Source organism: Balaenoptera borealis (genome assembly GCF_965194805.1).
Source record: "Balaenoptera borealis genome assembly, chromosome: 3".
NCBI classification, from domain to species: Eukaryota; Metazoa; Chordata; class Mammalia; order Artiodactyla; family Balaenopteridae; genus Balaenoptera; species Balaenoptera borealis.
Window position 1 is genome coordinate 151299471 of NC_138866.1, and position 17439 is coordinate 151316909.

General features: G+C 44.8%; 1 protein-coding gene across 1 annotated transcript in view; it reads right to left on the reverse strand.

Annotated features, from left to right (window-relative positions):
- The window catches only part of ABHD17C (abhydrolase domain containing 17C, depalmitoylase), a 59523-nt gene that overhangs the window by 4071 nt on the left and 38013 nt on the right, over positions 1–17439 (reverse strand). The window contains 1 exon segment of the mRNA XM_082388566.1: positions 1255–1434. Coding sequence (XP_082244692.1) covers positions 1255–1434 — 180 coding nt within the window.

The following is a 17439-nucleotide window of genomic DNA, read 5'->3' on the forward strand; positions in this document are numbered from 1 at the left end:
GAGTCGCACATGGGCCCTACTTATTAGCATTCTCAGCCACGCCACTGGAAATTTGCAGTTCGTTCAACTTTCCCATGAAGCTGAACTTCATTGAACCTGGTACAGGGTGCACAGAAATGAAGTTCACCCAAGGTGTTAAGAGGTTTCTTCTTGTGAAACAAGCCAGTCTGTGGAACAGATGTTTATGTAACCAAATGATGTTCTTTTTCTCTCCCAGCAATAACAGAATGACAGCAATGAATGGGTCAATCAAAATCTGAAAACTGTACATACTTCTGTTGAGGCTTTTTCTACAGTGTGGCCGCGTGAGTCCTGTTGTCAGAATCTTGGCCTGTTTAGCAACGTACCATGGGCAAATAGTTTTTAGTAAATACTTTCCTCAGCTTAGATTTTAAAAAACAAGCAGAAGTTTTCAAAGAGAGGTATTCAAGAAAGCAGTGTGCTTGCTGCTTTTGTGTGTATATACAGCTGCCCGTTTTTCTTCCTTCTATTAGGGGCCTAGAAAACAGCAAGGACTGGGGTGGCAGGAGTTCTGCTGCCCCTGGGGCGCCGGCAGGAGGGGGCCCGGCTGTGGGCTCTCAGGCACACGCTTCCAGCGGAGGGTGCCGGCCCCTCTGCAGGGGAGGGGGTCTTCAGTGGGCGGCAGGAGGAATGAGTGTTCGCTCTGGTCTGGGGCTGTGGGGAGGGGAGGGAAGGACCATCCACTTACACGGTCCCTGCAGCCCATTACCAGCTTGCAAATAGCTCACGTCACTTTTTCTCTTACCTATTGGCCTGACTGAAAAAGTAACAGAAATTTCAAAATTGGGGATGCTTGCGGTTTTTCTTTGAGTGTCTAGACCACTGCTAATGGCCTCATCACAGATTCTGCATTTAGCTCTCATGATTCAACAATACATGTCCATCTGAGCGAATGAACGAACACCGAACTAGACGTTTCTTTAAGACATGTGGGCACTTTTTTTTTTATCCCGCACATCCAGCTAAACCAATTAATCCTGGATATCGGTACAAGCAAGGTCCTTATACATCGTCTGGTAGATTGTTTTACAAATGAGTCCAGCCCAGAGGACCAAGTTTCTGGCTGGTGTACATGTCATATCCACCTCCACGTTCCCTGAGGAGCCCAGCACAGGGGCTGACGTCCGGCTGCATTCAGGAGACATTTATCAGGAGCCCACAATTAATGGTGGCATCTGATGTGAAGCTGGGTCACTGGACGCCTTAGCGCTTGTTGGACAGGAGTGAGCTTACCTGGGGAAAGCATCAAAGCAGTACGTTTTCCTGGTATCGGGAAAAGCCACACGCAATCCAGACATCAGAGGCGAATGGAGAATTACGGCCGCACACTCGTACCTGGAGGCCAGGTCTACGGTGGGGACAGTCCCAATGCTCTGACCATACAGGATGATGTTCTCGGGGCTTACGCCGTACCTGGAGAAATCAGAGGGCGTGGGCCGTTAGCTGATGTGTGAAAGAAAAAGAGAGTGAGACCAACACCACAGTATCATAAACTCACAAAACTCCCACACCTGCCAATTTAAAACCACATCATCTCACGGGTACCCTTTAGCTGAAGATAGATGTGAACGCCACAAAAATGTTAGGGGCCTGTCTCAGTACTAAGTGACTGAGATTCTGTCCTCCACAACTTTTGCAAAAATAATGAACGTGACATTTTTTTCCGGAAATTAACTATATAAATGCCTCATAAACTTCATTTCAGTGTTCCCAGAGTCATTTCATTTCCTACTCTCCCCTCTTGAGTTTCTTTGGCCATCCTAAATGTATTTCTGAAATAAAAACAGAAGCGTGTTTGCTAGATCATAATATTATTATTAGAGTCCTTTAAGTGAGGTTTTAATAAAATACGAAAGAAATTAACATTTATCATCAGGAAAAGGTACTGGGAGACAATTACTTTAAAGGCGAATATATTTTCTACAGCCTCTCCTTGGGGTTTAACCCTTCCGAGTCTTTCAATCCATCAGTGGTCTCCCCTCCACTGTCTGCCAAGGTTTAGTTGGGTCAACAGCTGTGTGGAATACAGGCTTCATTTTCTGGCCTGCCTGGCAGCCTGGTGTGCAGACAGCTAAGCTTTGGGCGTGGGCTGTGAGCAAAAGTGACATGTACAACCTGCAGGTCATAACTTTAAATAGAAGGCTCCATGCCCTCCCCTTCCCGTTGGTGGGGAGTAGACGTGATGGTGAGCTACCCTGGCCCAAGCAGAAGAACAAGCACCCAGACGTGATGGAGGAACAAAATAGACGAATCCCAGGAAAACAGGTACGCTACATATGAACCTACAAAGGATATCCAGAATATATTAAGAGTACGTAGAAATAAAGAAGAAAAAGACAGACAAAAGAAATGAAGACATCGCAGAAAAGAAAACGTGATGCCTAATAAACACGTAAAAAGATGTGACGCTCAACCTCGTTAGTACGTGAACACGCAAATTAAATCCACGATTTATTTTTTTACACCTAAAAGAAAGGCAAAAACTAAAAAGTCAGACGATGTCAAGGCATAGCAAGGACATGGAAAAGTAGAAGTCTGTGACATTGCTTGCAGGAGTATAAATTGGTATGAGCCCTTGGGAAGATAATGTGATATTATCTGGTGAAGTTGAAGGCTATAACCCAACGATTCCAACTTCTTTGCATAAATACCCACTGTAGTTTACAGGGCAGTAGGACATGCTTTCTTTTCTTTCTTTCTTTCTTTTTTTTCTTTTTTTTTTGCTGGGTAATGTAGTTTATTATTATTATTATTATTACATTATTATTTTTAATTGAAGTAGTTGATTTATAATGTGCCAACCTCTGCTATACAGCAAAGTGACTCAGTTATACACATATATATTTTTTTTAATTTTTAAAAAATATTTATTTATTTGTTTATTTTTGGCTGCGTTGGGTCTTCGTTGCTGCGCCGGGGGCTTTCTCTAGTTGCAGTGAGCGGGAGCTACTCTTCCTTGCAATGCACGTCCTTCTCATTGCAGCGGCTTCTCTTGCTGTGGAGCATGGGCTCTAGGTGCACGGGCTTCAGGAGTTGTGGCTCGCGGGCTCTAGAGCACAGGCTCAGGTAGTTGTGGCGCACGGGCTTAGTTGCTCCACGGCACATGGGATCTTCCCGGACCAGGGCTCGAACCCGTGTCCCCTGCATTGGCAGGCGGATTCTCAACCACTGCGCCACCAGGGAAGTCCTATACATTCTTTTTTTAAAATATACTTTTCTATTATGGTTTATCCCTAGGACATGCTTTCTGATAACAGCCTTCAGTGAAAAGAACTGTCAGGCTAGAGCTGAGGCGGGTGGCAGGATTTCACTGGGCTGCCACCCCCTCAGGCTCCCTCAAACTTCACAGGAAATGGGGGCCCTTCGGAAGGACTCTGGGGAGGGAATGGCCATTTCTGGCTGGTAAGTGCTGTTCTGTGCTTTGCAGAGAGGCGACATCTGGGCTGTGCCGTGAGGGGCGGACAGAGGCTGAACACGTGGGGATAAAGAGGACTGTCGTTAAGCAGCAGCAAGTCACACAGGGCCGGGGTGGAGTCCAGGGAGCAGCTGGGGGGCTGGGGGGGCTGAGGCGAGGCTGCGTGGGCCAGCACGGGGAAGATAAGGCGGTAGCGCTTGTCCTGGAGGAGGTGAGGGGCCACTGGAGACTTTCAGGTCCAGGGGACAGGGACAAGGCTGTGCTTCGTGAAGATTCACCTTCCTGCGGCACGCAGGGCATGACAGAGCATAAAAAGGAAGCAGGGAGATAGGTAAGGGACTGTTAAGAATCCTACAGGGAAGAGGAAACAGGAACGTAAAAATCGAAGACAAACAAACCGACAAAAAAGAGATGCTCTCTCCTCCCCAGACGCAGGTAGGAAATCACCTGCTCAGAACGAGGATGCACCCTCTCTTCGTAAAGGGAAGTTTCCGTGTGGCCCCAGCCCTTTGAACTTTGACACCATCTAATACAACTGTGCCTGTGGAGGAGGGTCCCAAGATGCACGTCTTGTCTGATGTTCTTGCCTGGGCTTCATTTCAGTTGGAAGAACAGGTTATTAAAAAATGGTCAGCAAAAGGAGTTTTGACGGAAGGTTTGAGGAAGGAACTCATGTCTGCAGCATTCTGTGCCTTAAATCCCTATGTCAGAGACCATAGCTTTTAAAATATAAATCCCTTCAATCAGGATGAAATGATGAGAAATGTGAGAAATGAACCCTGTTCTAGTGCATCAGCAGGCCATCACCCAGGGTGATGCTTTTTACTGGAGGAAAGTTATCCCAGGGACCTCCCTCCACTGTAACTGCCACTGAATTCCTTCTTTGATGGACTGGGAGGTCCATGTCAGTTGAATTTAACTGAGAGTTCAAAGTCCCTTGGAGGGGGAGGTATAAATAAGATTAGGGGTCTCCTTCTCCCTCCACAATTTTCATCAAAAGTAGGCTATGACATCCCAAAGCACGAGGGCCATCGGATGCTGCATGCGTTGGGGTGTGGGGGTCAGAAGGCACCTGAAGGTAAGAGTACCTCCAAACCTCACATGTGAAGTGTAGGCTCTTTCCACAGTGGCCGTCCCGTGGCAGGATATTTTGCTATTAATTATAAACAAATAGATCATAAATCAAAAAAGGAAGAGGAAGAGGAAAATGAAAACTGAACGTAGTTATTGAAGGACAGAGGATTAAGAGATGATTAATACTAAAAATCAAAAATAAAGCAGAAGACTTCCAGACTGAAATGGCATCAGACTCACCCTTACCTTCTTTGATCAAATTTGCGGAATGATGAGAATCACATAGGATAACCTATCACAGTAATGAGTATTATCATTGAGTAATGAGAGTTATAGTCGAACCTATTTTCTCAGCATCTTTTTTTTTTAACATCTTTATTGGAGTATAATTGCTGTATAACAAAGTGAATCAGCTATATGCATACATATATCCCCATATCCCCTCCCTCTTGCGTCTCCCTCCCACCCTCCCTATCCCACTCCTCTAGGTGGTCACAAAGCACCGAGCTGATCTCCCTGTGCTCTGCGGCTGCTTCCCACTAGCTAGCTATTTTACATTTGGTAGTGGGTATATGTCAGTGCTACTCTCACTTCGTCCCAGCTTACCCTTCTCCCTCCCCGTGTCCTCAAATTCATTCCCTACATCCGCGTCTTTATTCCTGTCCTGCCCCTAGGTTCATCAGAACCATTTTTTTTTAGATTCTATATATATGTGTTAGCATACGGTATTTGTTTTTCTCTTTCTGACTTACTTCACTCTGTATGACAGACTCTAGGTCCATCCACCTCATTACAAATAACTCAATTTCATTTCTTACTATGGCTGAGTAATATTCCATTGTATATATGTGCCACATCTTCTTTATCCATTCATCTGTCAATGGGCACTTAGGTTGCTTCCATGTCCTGGCTACTGTAAATAGTGCTGCAATGAACACTGTGGTACATGACTCTTTTTGAATTATGGTTTTCTCAGGGTATATGCCCTGTAGTGGGATTGCTGGGTCATATGGTAGTTCTATTTTTAGTTTTTTAAGGAACCTCCATACTGTTCTCCATAGTGGCTGTATCAGTTTACATTCCCACCAGCAGTGCAGGAGGGTTTCCTTTTCTCCATACCCTCTCCAGCATTTATTGTTTGTAGATTTTTTGATGATGGCCATTCTGACGGGTGTTTTTCTCAGTATCTTGATACTGTGTTTTATATCCTGCTCCATGGACCTTGGGGGCCACACTGAATAAGTAAAGGAGAAACGGGCACAGACTTGCACAGACAAGGGGCAGAGGTGGGTGTGTAGTTACTGCAACAGCCTTTTCTCTTGAGTGCCCTGAATCTGTCCATCCTCCGAGATCATGATCTCCTTGAAACGCCTTATGGAGAAGTCTGAGTATTTCACTGAAGGACCCTCAGCTTTCAGCTTTCCACTCACAGGCACCAGGACACACCCAGTACCAATCTCAACAAATTCCACCTTTGACACACAGACATTTGTAGCCTTAATGACAACAAACACTTTGCAACTCAACGTTTTCACTGGAAAACTTCATCACGTAAAACAGTAGCCATTAACAGGGGAAAATATGACTACTGGTATTATATTAAAATAAAGAACTTCCGGTCATCAGAAGACATCATTAAGAAAGTAAAAAGGCAAGTGGGGAGGCTTCCCTGGTGGCGCAGTGGTTGAGAATCTGCCTGCCAATGCAGGGGACACGGGTTCGAGCCCTGGTCTGGGAGGATCCCACATGCCGCGGAGCAACTAAGCCCGTGCGCCACAACTACTGAGCCTGTGCGTCTGGAGCCTGTGCTCCGCAACAAGAGAGGCCGCGATAGTGAGAGGCCCGCGCACCGTGATGAAGAGTGGCCCCCGCTTGCCACAACTAGAGAAAGCCTTTGCACAGAAACGAAGACCCAACACAGCCATAAATAAAAAAAAAAAAAAAAAAAAAGGCAAGTGGGAAAAGATATTTGCCACACATATAACCAACAAAAGGCTCACATCTACAAAAAATAAAGAACACATCAGTGGGGAAAAAAATGACCAAATACAGAAAAACAGCATTTCACAAAATGGGCATTTCATAAAAGAAGAAATCTAAATGGCAGGGAGGAAAGAAAGGGAGGGAGGGAGGGAAACTCAACTTCATTAGTAAAAACAAAATGAAATTTCACCAATGAAAACCACAATGTGATACTAACAAAAATTTAAAAGTTGACAATACCAAGTGTTGACAAAAATATGACCACAGGAACTTTCATTCCCTCCTGATGGGGGTGTTAAGTTAATAGAAGCACTTTACAAAAAGTAAAAGTGAAGATATAATAACACGTACCCAGTGACCTGGCAATTCTACTCCCAGGTATATTCACCACAGAATAGAAATGTCTTCAAGACCATTTGTGAGCGGTTGGAGACAACCCTAAGGGGTGTCAACAGCAGGGCGGATAAGTAAACGGGGGTGAAGTCGTGCCACAGAATATCATAGGGCAACGCTGATGAATCTTAAAGGCTTGCTGTTAATCAGAAGGGGCAGACACAAGAGAACACATGCTATACGACACCATGTGCAAAAAACTTAAACCCACCCAAATTAAACTTTACTGCCTAGGGATACTTAACTGAAAGAAAAGCAAGGAAGTGAAGCCCTAAAAACCAGGATAGCAGTTAAGTATGGGGATGGGGAACAGGTTATGGCTGGGAAGAAGCATGTCATTTTGGGGGGGCTTATGGATCGCTAGTTATAGTCTATGTCTGGTTTTTTTTTTTTTTTTTTGCCTATGCCGCTCGGCATGCTGGATCCTAGTTCCTTGACCAGGGCTCGAACCCTCATCCCCTGCAGTGGAAGCGTGGAGTCTTAACCACTGGACCACCAGGGAAGTCCCTATAGTCTATGTCTTGTCACGAGTGTTCCTTTTACAGTTCATTAAGCCGGATATGTACATCTTATGAACATTTCTATCTGGCTACTTCTGTTATATTTCGCAACAAAAAATATTTTTTAAAAGTTCACCAGATATTTCAGATATGGAGACAACCCTCCTCAAAACTGTTACAACTCATGATAGATTTTGTGCTAAAAACAAATCTCCTAAGGAAACATGAGGCCATTAAAAATTATGTCTCATCAAGAGCTAATGTGGGGAAAACTCTTGTTGAAAGGTTCCATAAAAAGCAGCCTACAAAAAACAGGGTCACAATTATGTTCCTTCCAACAAAATCTATATATGGAAAAGGGACTTGAAAGTAATATATTAAAATGATAATAATGGTTACCTTCAGGTGGTGAGACCAGGTAATGTTTCTTCTTTCAAATTTTCATTTCTAATTCGGGTAATTATTAGGTAGTGATTTGTTACAATGAATAAATAAAGGAAGCGGTATTGCCGGACCTTTTTGCATGGAGTCAGCAAGCTTTCTTTACAGTGTCTGTATTTGAAAAGGCTTTGAAAACTGTAACGTGCTAATGAAGTGTTCAGATTTGTCAGTATTACATTAAGGACTTTTCCACTGTTTTTCCCTGTTTATTATACTGTCTGACAACACATGAGATGCCTGGGAGGTGGGGATGGGGGCCAATTCTTTGAAGGTATGGAAGATTTTCGGGAAAACTCTAAGAGACCTCTGTCCCAACACCCGCCGCTTGCAGACGAGGATGTTGAAGTGGAGGGTCCTTTTCATGGCACCACTAGGGTGTTGTTTTTGACAAAAAAAAGCTAGAAGACTGATGACCTCTATACCAGTGGTTCCAAAATGAGAAGTATCTGAATTTCTTGGGACTTTCTAAAAATGTAAATTCCCTTACTTAGAAATCTTCCGTATGTAGAAATTCTAGCGGGTTTGTGGATCCCTCAAACTAACCACTGTTTGATACTGAGTAAAAAGGGTCAGACCAGATCCTACAGACCTTTTAGCTCTCAAATTCAATTAAAAGATAAAGAATAAAAAAGAGAGATGGTAAATGGAATCTATTACTAAGTCTGTGTGAAATACAGGGCATTTAAAGATCACAGCTTTTCACAAAAGAGCAGGATTAAGTGCAAAGTATTTTTTTCAAAAACATCAACAGTCCCAAAGTCCAAAACCTTTATCCTAAAGTAAAACAGATGTTAAACCCTCCCAACCTGGAACAGGACAGTTTTGTAGCAGGCAGACGTGATACACAGGCAGGCAGGATTTTTTGCATTTTTATTTAGGATTTGCTATTTTCGGGTACGACGATAGCAAAACATTAAAAGTGATTTCTTCTCGCTCGTACCACCTTTGTGGGCAAGATACAGGGATGGGAGGAACGGCAGCAACGGCCTACGAACAATGTTTCCTTCAATGCGTCCAATCCCCAAGGCAGGCTTTTACAAGTAAACTTCCGCATTGCTCAGCTACAGACACACCAGTCGCTGGGTGGATGACTTCAGGTCGGGAGACAAGGATGCCATCCCTCCCTTCCTACGCCTACCAGCTCTCCTTCCTCTGCTGTTTCCCCTTGCTCCCTGGCGTGTCTGGAAGAGGCACTGCTTTTCCATCCCAGGGCTAACCTTCCACCTGAGCGCTGGACTCCCACCCTCCCATGACTTTAAGAATTTCATCCCCACCCACGCCGAATTCCAGTCTTATTCCCAACGCAACACGTCTCCAAGTCTCTGAATCTAAGAAAGGGCCTGTCTTCACAGGTGCTTCATCCTTTAAGTGACGGCCCCATCTCTTACCTCTGTTTCCCTACTGCATCCTCAACCCTAACAAAGGCCCCTGAAACCCACCCTCTCCTCCCACAATGTCCCAAAAGCTGCTATCAGAAGTGCCGGGTCCAACCGCTTTTTCCCACTCCTCATCCAATTTGACTTCTCCTCGGCAGTTCACGCTAAGAATGATGCCTTTCTTCTTCAACTCCATTCCTGGGCCTCTGAGACATTGAGTCACTCTTGGTTCCTCCACCAACCCCACCACCAGCGGGCTTGGCCCCTTCCCTGACTCCGCTCCTCCTGCCGTAGACTTCCTACTGCACTCTTTTTTTTTTTTTTTTTTTTTTGCTTTTGTTTTTTTTTTAATTTTATGTGGCCGCACCATGCAGCATGTGGGATCTTAGTTCCCCGACCAGGGATCGAACCCATGCCCCCTGCAGTGGAAGCACAGAGTCTTAACCACTGGACCGCCAGGGAAGTCCCCTTCCTATTGCACTCTTACATCTTCTCTCCAAATGATTTCACTGAATCCCAGGCCTCAACTATTAACTCTCCGCTGGCAATTCTCAAATATTTACTTCCAGCCCTGGCCTTTGTCCTGAGACAGAGCAGAATGCCCCCCTGCCTGAAGGGAGGGGAGGTGGATCAAATACAATGTCCCCTGCGCCCGCCTTTGTTCTCAGTGCTGGCCCTGACCTCACGCCTCATTCCATCTTCCAGTGATCCTGGGAGGGGGATATTCTTGTCCCCGTTTTATATCTGAGGAACTTGATAGTAAAAGTTAAGTAACTTGTCCAAGGTCAAGTGAGTGGTGAGGCTATGAATTTAATACTGTTATCTGTGACAGATAAATTCCAAACTCAACGTGTCTAAAACCAAATTCGTTATTTTCTCCCCTCAAAACCTTCTCAATAACTCAGTCATCAGGTAGAGTTCTAAAAACTATATTCCCCTCTGTTGCCAATCCAGTATCCAAAGTCAGGATGAAGACAAATTATGAAAAGGAGTGGACGGTTACATGACAGATTCAGCTAAACATCTAAACTTACTTCTGGCAGTGACCGATTAGCTTGGTGATTATGCAAACTGTGGATTAGTTTCTACACCTGGAAGATGTCACCTATTTTTTTTAAATAATGCATTCAAAAAATAGTTACTGAGCACCTCTTTTGGACTAGGCATGGAACCTCTGGGGGTGCAGAAAGATGAATGTAAAACATTTGGTGGTCTCAAGGAGCTTATAGTCCAGTTGGGGAGGCAAGGAATGTATACAAAAGTATGGGGAGACAAGCAGCCAGGTCTAAATCTGAGTCATTAGGACACAGGATGTCACAGCAGATGAGGCAAGAGATCAAGGTCAGGCCAGGGTAAAAGCCATGTGGACAAAGGCCTTCATTTGCTACGAGCCAACTACAGCTATATTTGCATGTCAGACAGACACACGTTCTTACCAGACTCTCCCTGGACCTCCTTGTGAAATCTGTGGGCCTGACTTAAATATGTAAGTAGGTGTTATTTGCACATGGATCTCTAGGGAAAAGCCATTCTTAGCCAGTGAGATTCAATGCATTCATTTTATAGCAGAGTCTCAAGTTAGAGCACCATCATCTCCTGCTGGGGTACGTCTAGGACTGCCACAGCTGGCCCTGGGGACCCACGGCAGGTCCCGACACTCAGATCTGACCCTTGGCATGTGGCTATATGGAACAGCTGAAAAATGTATTTATACAAGAGCTATAATTGGGCCCGGCGGTCCTGATACTAATGATCAGAATTCCAAGGCTGCCAATGAAGAGGCCCTAGTTTCACAGCATCTTAAACATCAACATCGTACAAAACAAAGGTCTCCATCTCTAAGAGTCTCCTCTTGAGTACCGTTCCTTAACCCTTCTTTGGCCTGATCATAAGCTCTAATCCCTCAAATTTCTCCCAGGCTAGAATTCTGATTCCGTAAGTCCCACACCCAAGCACAGTCCATCTGGTCTTCAATTCCCAGTGTTACAACCCCCAGAATCCTTGACTTCCTGACCATCCTGCTTTTATCAATCCCCAGTCCCCAGACTTAGGTAAGAAGAACTGCCAGAGGGGAAGGGGTGGGGGTGGGGCAGGCGGTGGATGGATCCTCTTCCCACCACGGAGACCATGGCTCTATCCAAATGGCCAGAGCACCAAGTACCTTAAGTCTCCTACATATGAACCCTCAAGTTGCGAACTTTCAAAGATGCAAACCAATCACATATGTTAGTTCACGAGTCTGGCGAACATTGTCATGTGCGTGCATCCTCTACAAGTGGCTGTGCTTCTGTGTACTTTACTGTACAGTACTGTATAGATTCCAGTAGTACAGTTTCTTTATTTCAAGCCCAGGATGTCCAGAATCAAGCGTAAAAGCGACGGTGATGTAGCTGGTACTACTGTACTTTTCAAGGTACTGTACTGTAAGATTAAAAATGTTTATTTTTGGTGTTTGTTTTTTATGTATTATTTGCGTGAAAAGTATTATAAACCTATTCCAGTACAGTACTATAGAGCCGATTGTGTTAGTTGGGTACCTAGGCTAACTTTGTTGGACTTACGAACAAACTGGATTTAGGAACGCGCTCTCAGAACGGAACTCGTTTGTATGTAGGGGACTTACTGTACAGCCTAAAAGATGGAATTCGTGATGCTTTTCATCAGAGTCTACAGATGAGCCTGAGAGGGCTCAGAACCCATTAGGTCTTGGAACTAACATTTTTTCTCTCTAAGGAGCTCGAGACATAGCTTAGGAGAAAAGATACTAACATGGTGGTAATAGGCATATGGTGCTGCATAGGGAAGACCAGCAGGGAAGAGTCCCAGAGGTAATCACTGAGGTCAGGATGAGCTACAGGTCTGAGGAGGTGGAGGTGGTGAAAGCTGCTGGATGTTGTATCAAGGGGTTAGTTAGGCAGCGGAATCAGGAAGTCTGCATGTGTGGAACAGGTAGGACCAGAAAACAAAATAAACAAAAGCAAACCTAGGCACAGACTGGGCAGCCGGGATTCAGAAGTCAGACAGGGAGCTGGTAGAGCCCAAAGGTGGCATTTGTAGAGGCGTGGCTGGACCTAGAGACTGTCACACAGAGTAAAGTAAGTCAGAAAGAGAAAAATATCGTATAATATTGCCCATATGTGGAATCTAGAAAAATGGTACAGATGAACTTATTTCCAAGCAAAAATAGAGACACAGGCATAGAGAAGAAACGTATGGACTCCAAGGGGGGAAGGGGGTGGGTGGGATGAATTGGGAGATGGGGATTGACTTATATACACTATTGATACTATGTATAAAATAGATAACTAATGAGAACCTACTATATATATAGCACAGGGGACTCTACTCAATGCTCTTCCTAAATGGGAAGGAAATCAAAAAAAAGAGGGGATATATATATACTTAGAGCTGATTCATTTTGCTGTACAGCAGAAACTAACACAACATTGTAAAGCAACTATACTCCAATAAAAATTAAAAAAAAAAAAGAATCTGCAGAACACGTATGTGGCACCAGCAGTTTAAAAAGGAGGAAGAAAACGCCCACAGAGGAAAAGACTTTAGTAAAGAGAAAACTCAAGCAACAGCTCACCTGTAAATTAGTAGAAATACTTGGATGACCCAGAGTGAAGGGGGCAAAAGTCAGGGTGGGTTCTGATAAACACATACTAGAAAACTCAAAATGCAGCGCAGTAACTAAGGCACGCCACGTGAGTTGTTATGTGGGACCCTGGGGGTCAGGACGAGAGAGAGCTCATGGGTAGGTGGTGGGTTTGGTGGTCAGCGAAGGCTCTGCTGCCTTTCAAGGGATGGTGTGAAGGGTGAAGTGTTTCTGCGTCAGGGAGAGGTGTTCAGTCAACGTTAGCTAGAGATGACCATGCCATTCTTTAAATGCTCTTCGCCTGTGGCTGCCCCAGTATCATAATGGCCAGATTCTTCTTCTCGCTCTTCTGTTTCCTTTGCTCACTCCTCTCTCTTCTCCCACACTTACCTGGGCATCCCTCAAAGGTCAGTCCTCACCCTCCTCTGGAATCTTTTCCTATGTAGTCCCTTGTTGAACTCCTCCAGTGCCAGAGCCTAGCATAGCACAGCGTCTCTTCTATAGTAATCGTGCAATAAATACGTGTTAATGGAATACATGGGTGGCGAGGGTTTCTACAATGTGTTGATTCACTCCCGATATCTCGCCTCTGCTCCAGCCCCGGGCCCCTCTCCTTTCTGTTGATATTTCTTCCTGAGCATCCCAGCACTGCACACTCAACACCTCCCAAACCGGACTCTTCCTAGTCTCTCCCCAAATCTTTCCATTTCTACCTATCACTCTACCCTCTACCTCACAGGCTTAAGAGTTAGGATGAACTTCTCAGTCTTTTCTCCTTTGCCTCTCACATAGACTTTGTCACTAAGCCTTGTCACTTCTATCTTGGAGATGGTTTCCAGATGATCACGTTTCTAACACCACTTCTGTTGCTCCGTGGTGGCATCTTGTGGTCAATCGATCAGGAGCTGCCTGTCGGTTCAGTGTAAGAATGAGCATTGCCCCGTGATGAACGTCCCCACTGGTACCCAGGGTCTGTTCCTCAGAGGTCTTCCTGGAATCCTCACCACCGCTGACTCTCCATCCCCATGGTGCGTACCCTGCTCCAGTGGGTCCCTCACTGCTCAAACTACTCACCTGTCCTGTCCTATCCTTTTGGTTCCTGCGTATCACTTTATATGGCTGGTGAGGGGGTGGGTATCCTAGTTCCTGACCACTGACCTCGTCTCCACCCACCGCTCACTCCGACTCTTGCTAACTGTTTGCACTTAGCAGCTTCCATCCTGGCCTCTCCCTTCTTCCCAGGGCAGAACCTGGGAATCTCCAGGCCTAATCAAGTCCCAGTTCTGACTTCTCCTCTGCTCTCCCAGACCTGCTTTCTCCCCGGTTCTATCTATACAAGCTGCCACACTCATGTCACTCCCCATGCCAATCCATCCTGTAACTTCCCGTCAGGTAGATCTTCCAAAAAACTTTTGTTGCGTTACTTTGCTCATCAAACCCTTCGGCAAACCACAATCCCTGGGATAAAAACCCATGGCCTTAGAGTAACCTCCACAACCTGGCCCCATCTTACTACTCCAACCCTTTCTTTTCTCTCCAAGTAAATCTTCTGCTCCTGCAATTAGACTCCCCACTGCCTCATCACAGCCCCTGAGCCCCTGTCTGGACTGTCCTCACTCCTCCCCACAACCTAGAAAACACTGGGGTCCTTCAGGTCCATTCCAGTCCTGCCGCCTTCAGACACTTTTCCCAAGCACCCCAGTCTACCTGTGGTGTTTTCTTTCCTGAGCCATTCACTTGTGCACCAGGTCAACATGAGGTTGTATGTGATGAACGGTTTTGTGGCATGTCCTATGTTGTCAGTGAGATTTTGAGCTCCCCAAAGGAAGTAAAACTGTTTATCTCTTTGGGAACATTAAAAATACCCAGGGGACTTCCCTGGCAGTCCAGTGGTTAAGACTTCGCCTTCCAATGCAGGGAGGGGGTGTGGGTTTGATCCCTGATTGGGGAGCTAAGATCCCACATGCCTTGTGGCCAAAAAAAACAAAACATAAAACAGAAGTAATATTGTAACAAATTCAATAAAGACTTTAAAAATGGTCGTCAAAAAAAAAAAAAAAATCTAAACAATACCCAGGCTCAGGGATCGGTACACTGGAGGCATATCTTGCTTTGAATGGAATGTGATTCTGGCCAAAGGCTGTTTCTGAACAAATTAAAACTAGGTCTCATATATCGTTATCATTCCAATGGATAGACAATCCACTCCAAGTTCAACGTCTTCTTGGGGATCTGGATAGGAGCAGAAACGATCTCTTGTCTGCAACCTAGCAAAATTGAGTCAGTCCATGAAGGATGACAATAATATTTAGTAAGCACTAATGTTATTTTAGGCATTACGTAAGATTTACTTAAAACACGACACAAGGAACTAAAGTCTCCCAAATTTTGCTAGGGGAAAGCCACGACCCTGAATGATTACTTTCCATAATAGGCAATGCCAGGTGTATAGTTATCCCCTTGGAAACCTACAATTTTTGCTCCCTGCCTCTTCCAAACGTCTAGCACCTTCCTGCAGTCACCAGCTATGCTGAGCTCAGGTTGACAACACAAATTTAGGTTTTGGTTCCCACTCAGCACACAGGACGTGTCCCCAGGAGCCCTCACACCCCGTACCCAAGGTCCAGCAGCATCAGCTGCAAGGGCAGGAGCTGAGGTAGGAGGTGCCCACGAGCGCCAGGGGGACAGTGTCCAGTGGGAACGCTCCCTCCACTCATAAGGTAAAACCTGTTTGTTTTTGTTTGAATGTTAAGGCTTGCTCTTCTGTCTACAAATGCGGCCAAGCTGAGCCTCCCTAAGACATACCGCATCCTGTTTAAGTTAATGGGCCTTGACTTTGCCCTGTGTCAAGAGCATTTCCATTTATCTTCAGAGGAAGCATGCTTGGCACGGTTCCACTGACTTTGAAGTCTATATTTTAAATATTTCAGAGCTAGAACTCCTAGTGGAAATATCTTTAGACGAGAACAAAGATAAATACACAAGGTAACGTGAAAGTTAATTGAAGGATGAGGTCTGAGGATACTGGGAAACCCTAATAAACTTCAGAGCAAAGCCTCAGAGTAAAAGGACTGGCTGGGAGGGACGCAGGTGGGTAAACACGGCCGGATGAAAACACAGAAGGCCTGTGGAACTCTTGCCTTCAGGCACAGAACTGGGAAATCCATCTTTTACTTTCTGTAGCCAAAGCTTAACAAATGCGTGATTTATATTTTAATTACGAGGAAGATAAAAAAGTATCAATCCCCTGGAACAGGCTTATTTTTCCTTTTTAAAAATACATCTTTGTAGGTTTAGACTTTTTAAAATGTTATACTGATGTTTCACAAACAGATTTCTATCGGTCGTTAACTCCAGTGGCAAAAGCAAAGGAAACACATTTTTTTTTTTTGGCCGCAACGTGAGGCACATGGGATCTTAGTTCCCCGACCAGGGATCAAACCTGAGCCCCCTGCAGTGGTAGCGTGGAGTATTAACCACTGGACCGCCAGGGGATTCCCGGAAACACATTTTAAAGTGAGTACCTGCTGCATTAGCGCTGTTTGAGACAATTAAAAATCTTAAAGGTTAGTGATGTCAGTTGATTGCTTCCTTTTTTCTGACCAAGGGAACTTAGTTAAAAAGGACCTTTAAAAGCAAGATAATGATATAACTGTGAAGGTTCCAAAAATCTGAGCATGCTTAAGGTATTCTCTCAACACTGCTTATAAAATAAAATGTGCCAATGCAACATTAAAAGTAGCCTCCTTCAACGAAATAGTGCCATTTGCAGAGCGTGGATGGACCAAGAGACTGTCATACAGAGTGAAGTCAGTCAGAAAGAGAAAAACAAATACCACATAATATCACTTATATGTGGAATCTAGAAAAATGGTAGAGATGAACTTATTTGCAAAGCAGAAGTAGAGCCACAGATATAAAGAACAAAATTATGGATACCAAGGGGGAAGGGCGGGGGGGAGGAACTGGGAGATTGGGATTGACATATATACACTATTGATACCATGTATAAAATAGATAACTAATGAGAACCTACTGTATAGCTCAGGGAACTCTACTCAATGCTCTGTGGTGACCTAAATGGGAAGGAACTCTAAAAAAGAGGGGATATATGTATACGTATAGCTGATTCATTTTGTTGTACAGTAGAAACTAACATAACACTGCAAAGCAGCTAAACTCCAATAAAAATTAATTTTAAAAAAAGTAGCCTCCTTCACCTGAAGCATCATTGAATGTAATGGGGATAAATATGAGCTCCTGGGTTATTCATCTTTGAGGAAATGAAGAAGGAAATGAGATTCAGACCAAGCAATAACACTAAAACCAAGCGTAAGTTTAGGCAACATGAATATTATGGTCAGTAAGCTCATCAAAGCACAGAGAAGGGAATGGTCCAAACTGGGGGCCAGGAAATCAGGAAGCACAGGAGTCGAGCTTGAAGCCAGTCACATGGGAGGGGATATTTGAAAACATCCAGAGAAGAAAGGCAAGAGCTGAAGGGGAGGCAGAGCATCCTGCAAACGTGGATGGCAGGCTGGCCTGGCTGGGGTGAGAGTTTCTGCTTGGGAAGCAGAGGGCCATCCAAAGGAGGTGGCGCGTACTCTGGAAGCGTCTGGGAAGTGTGCACAGCGT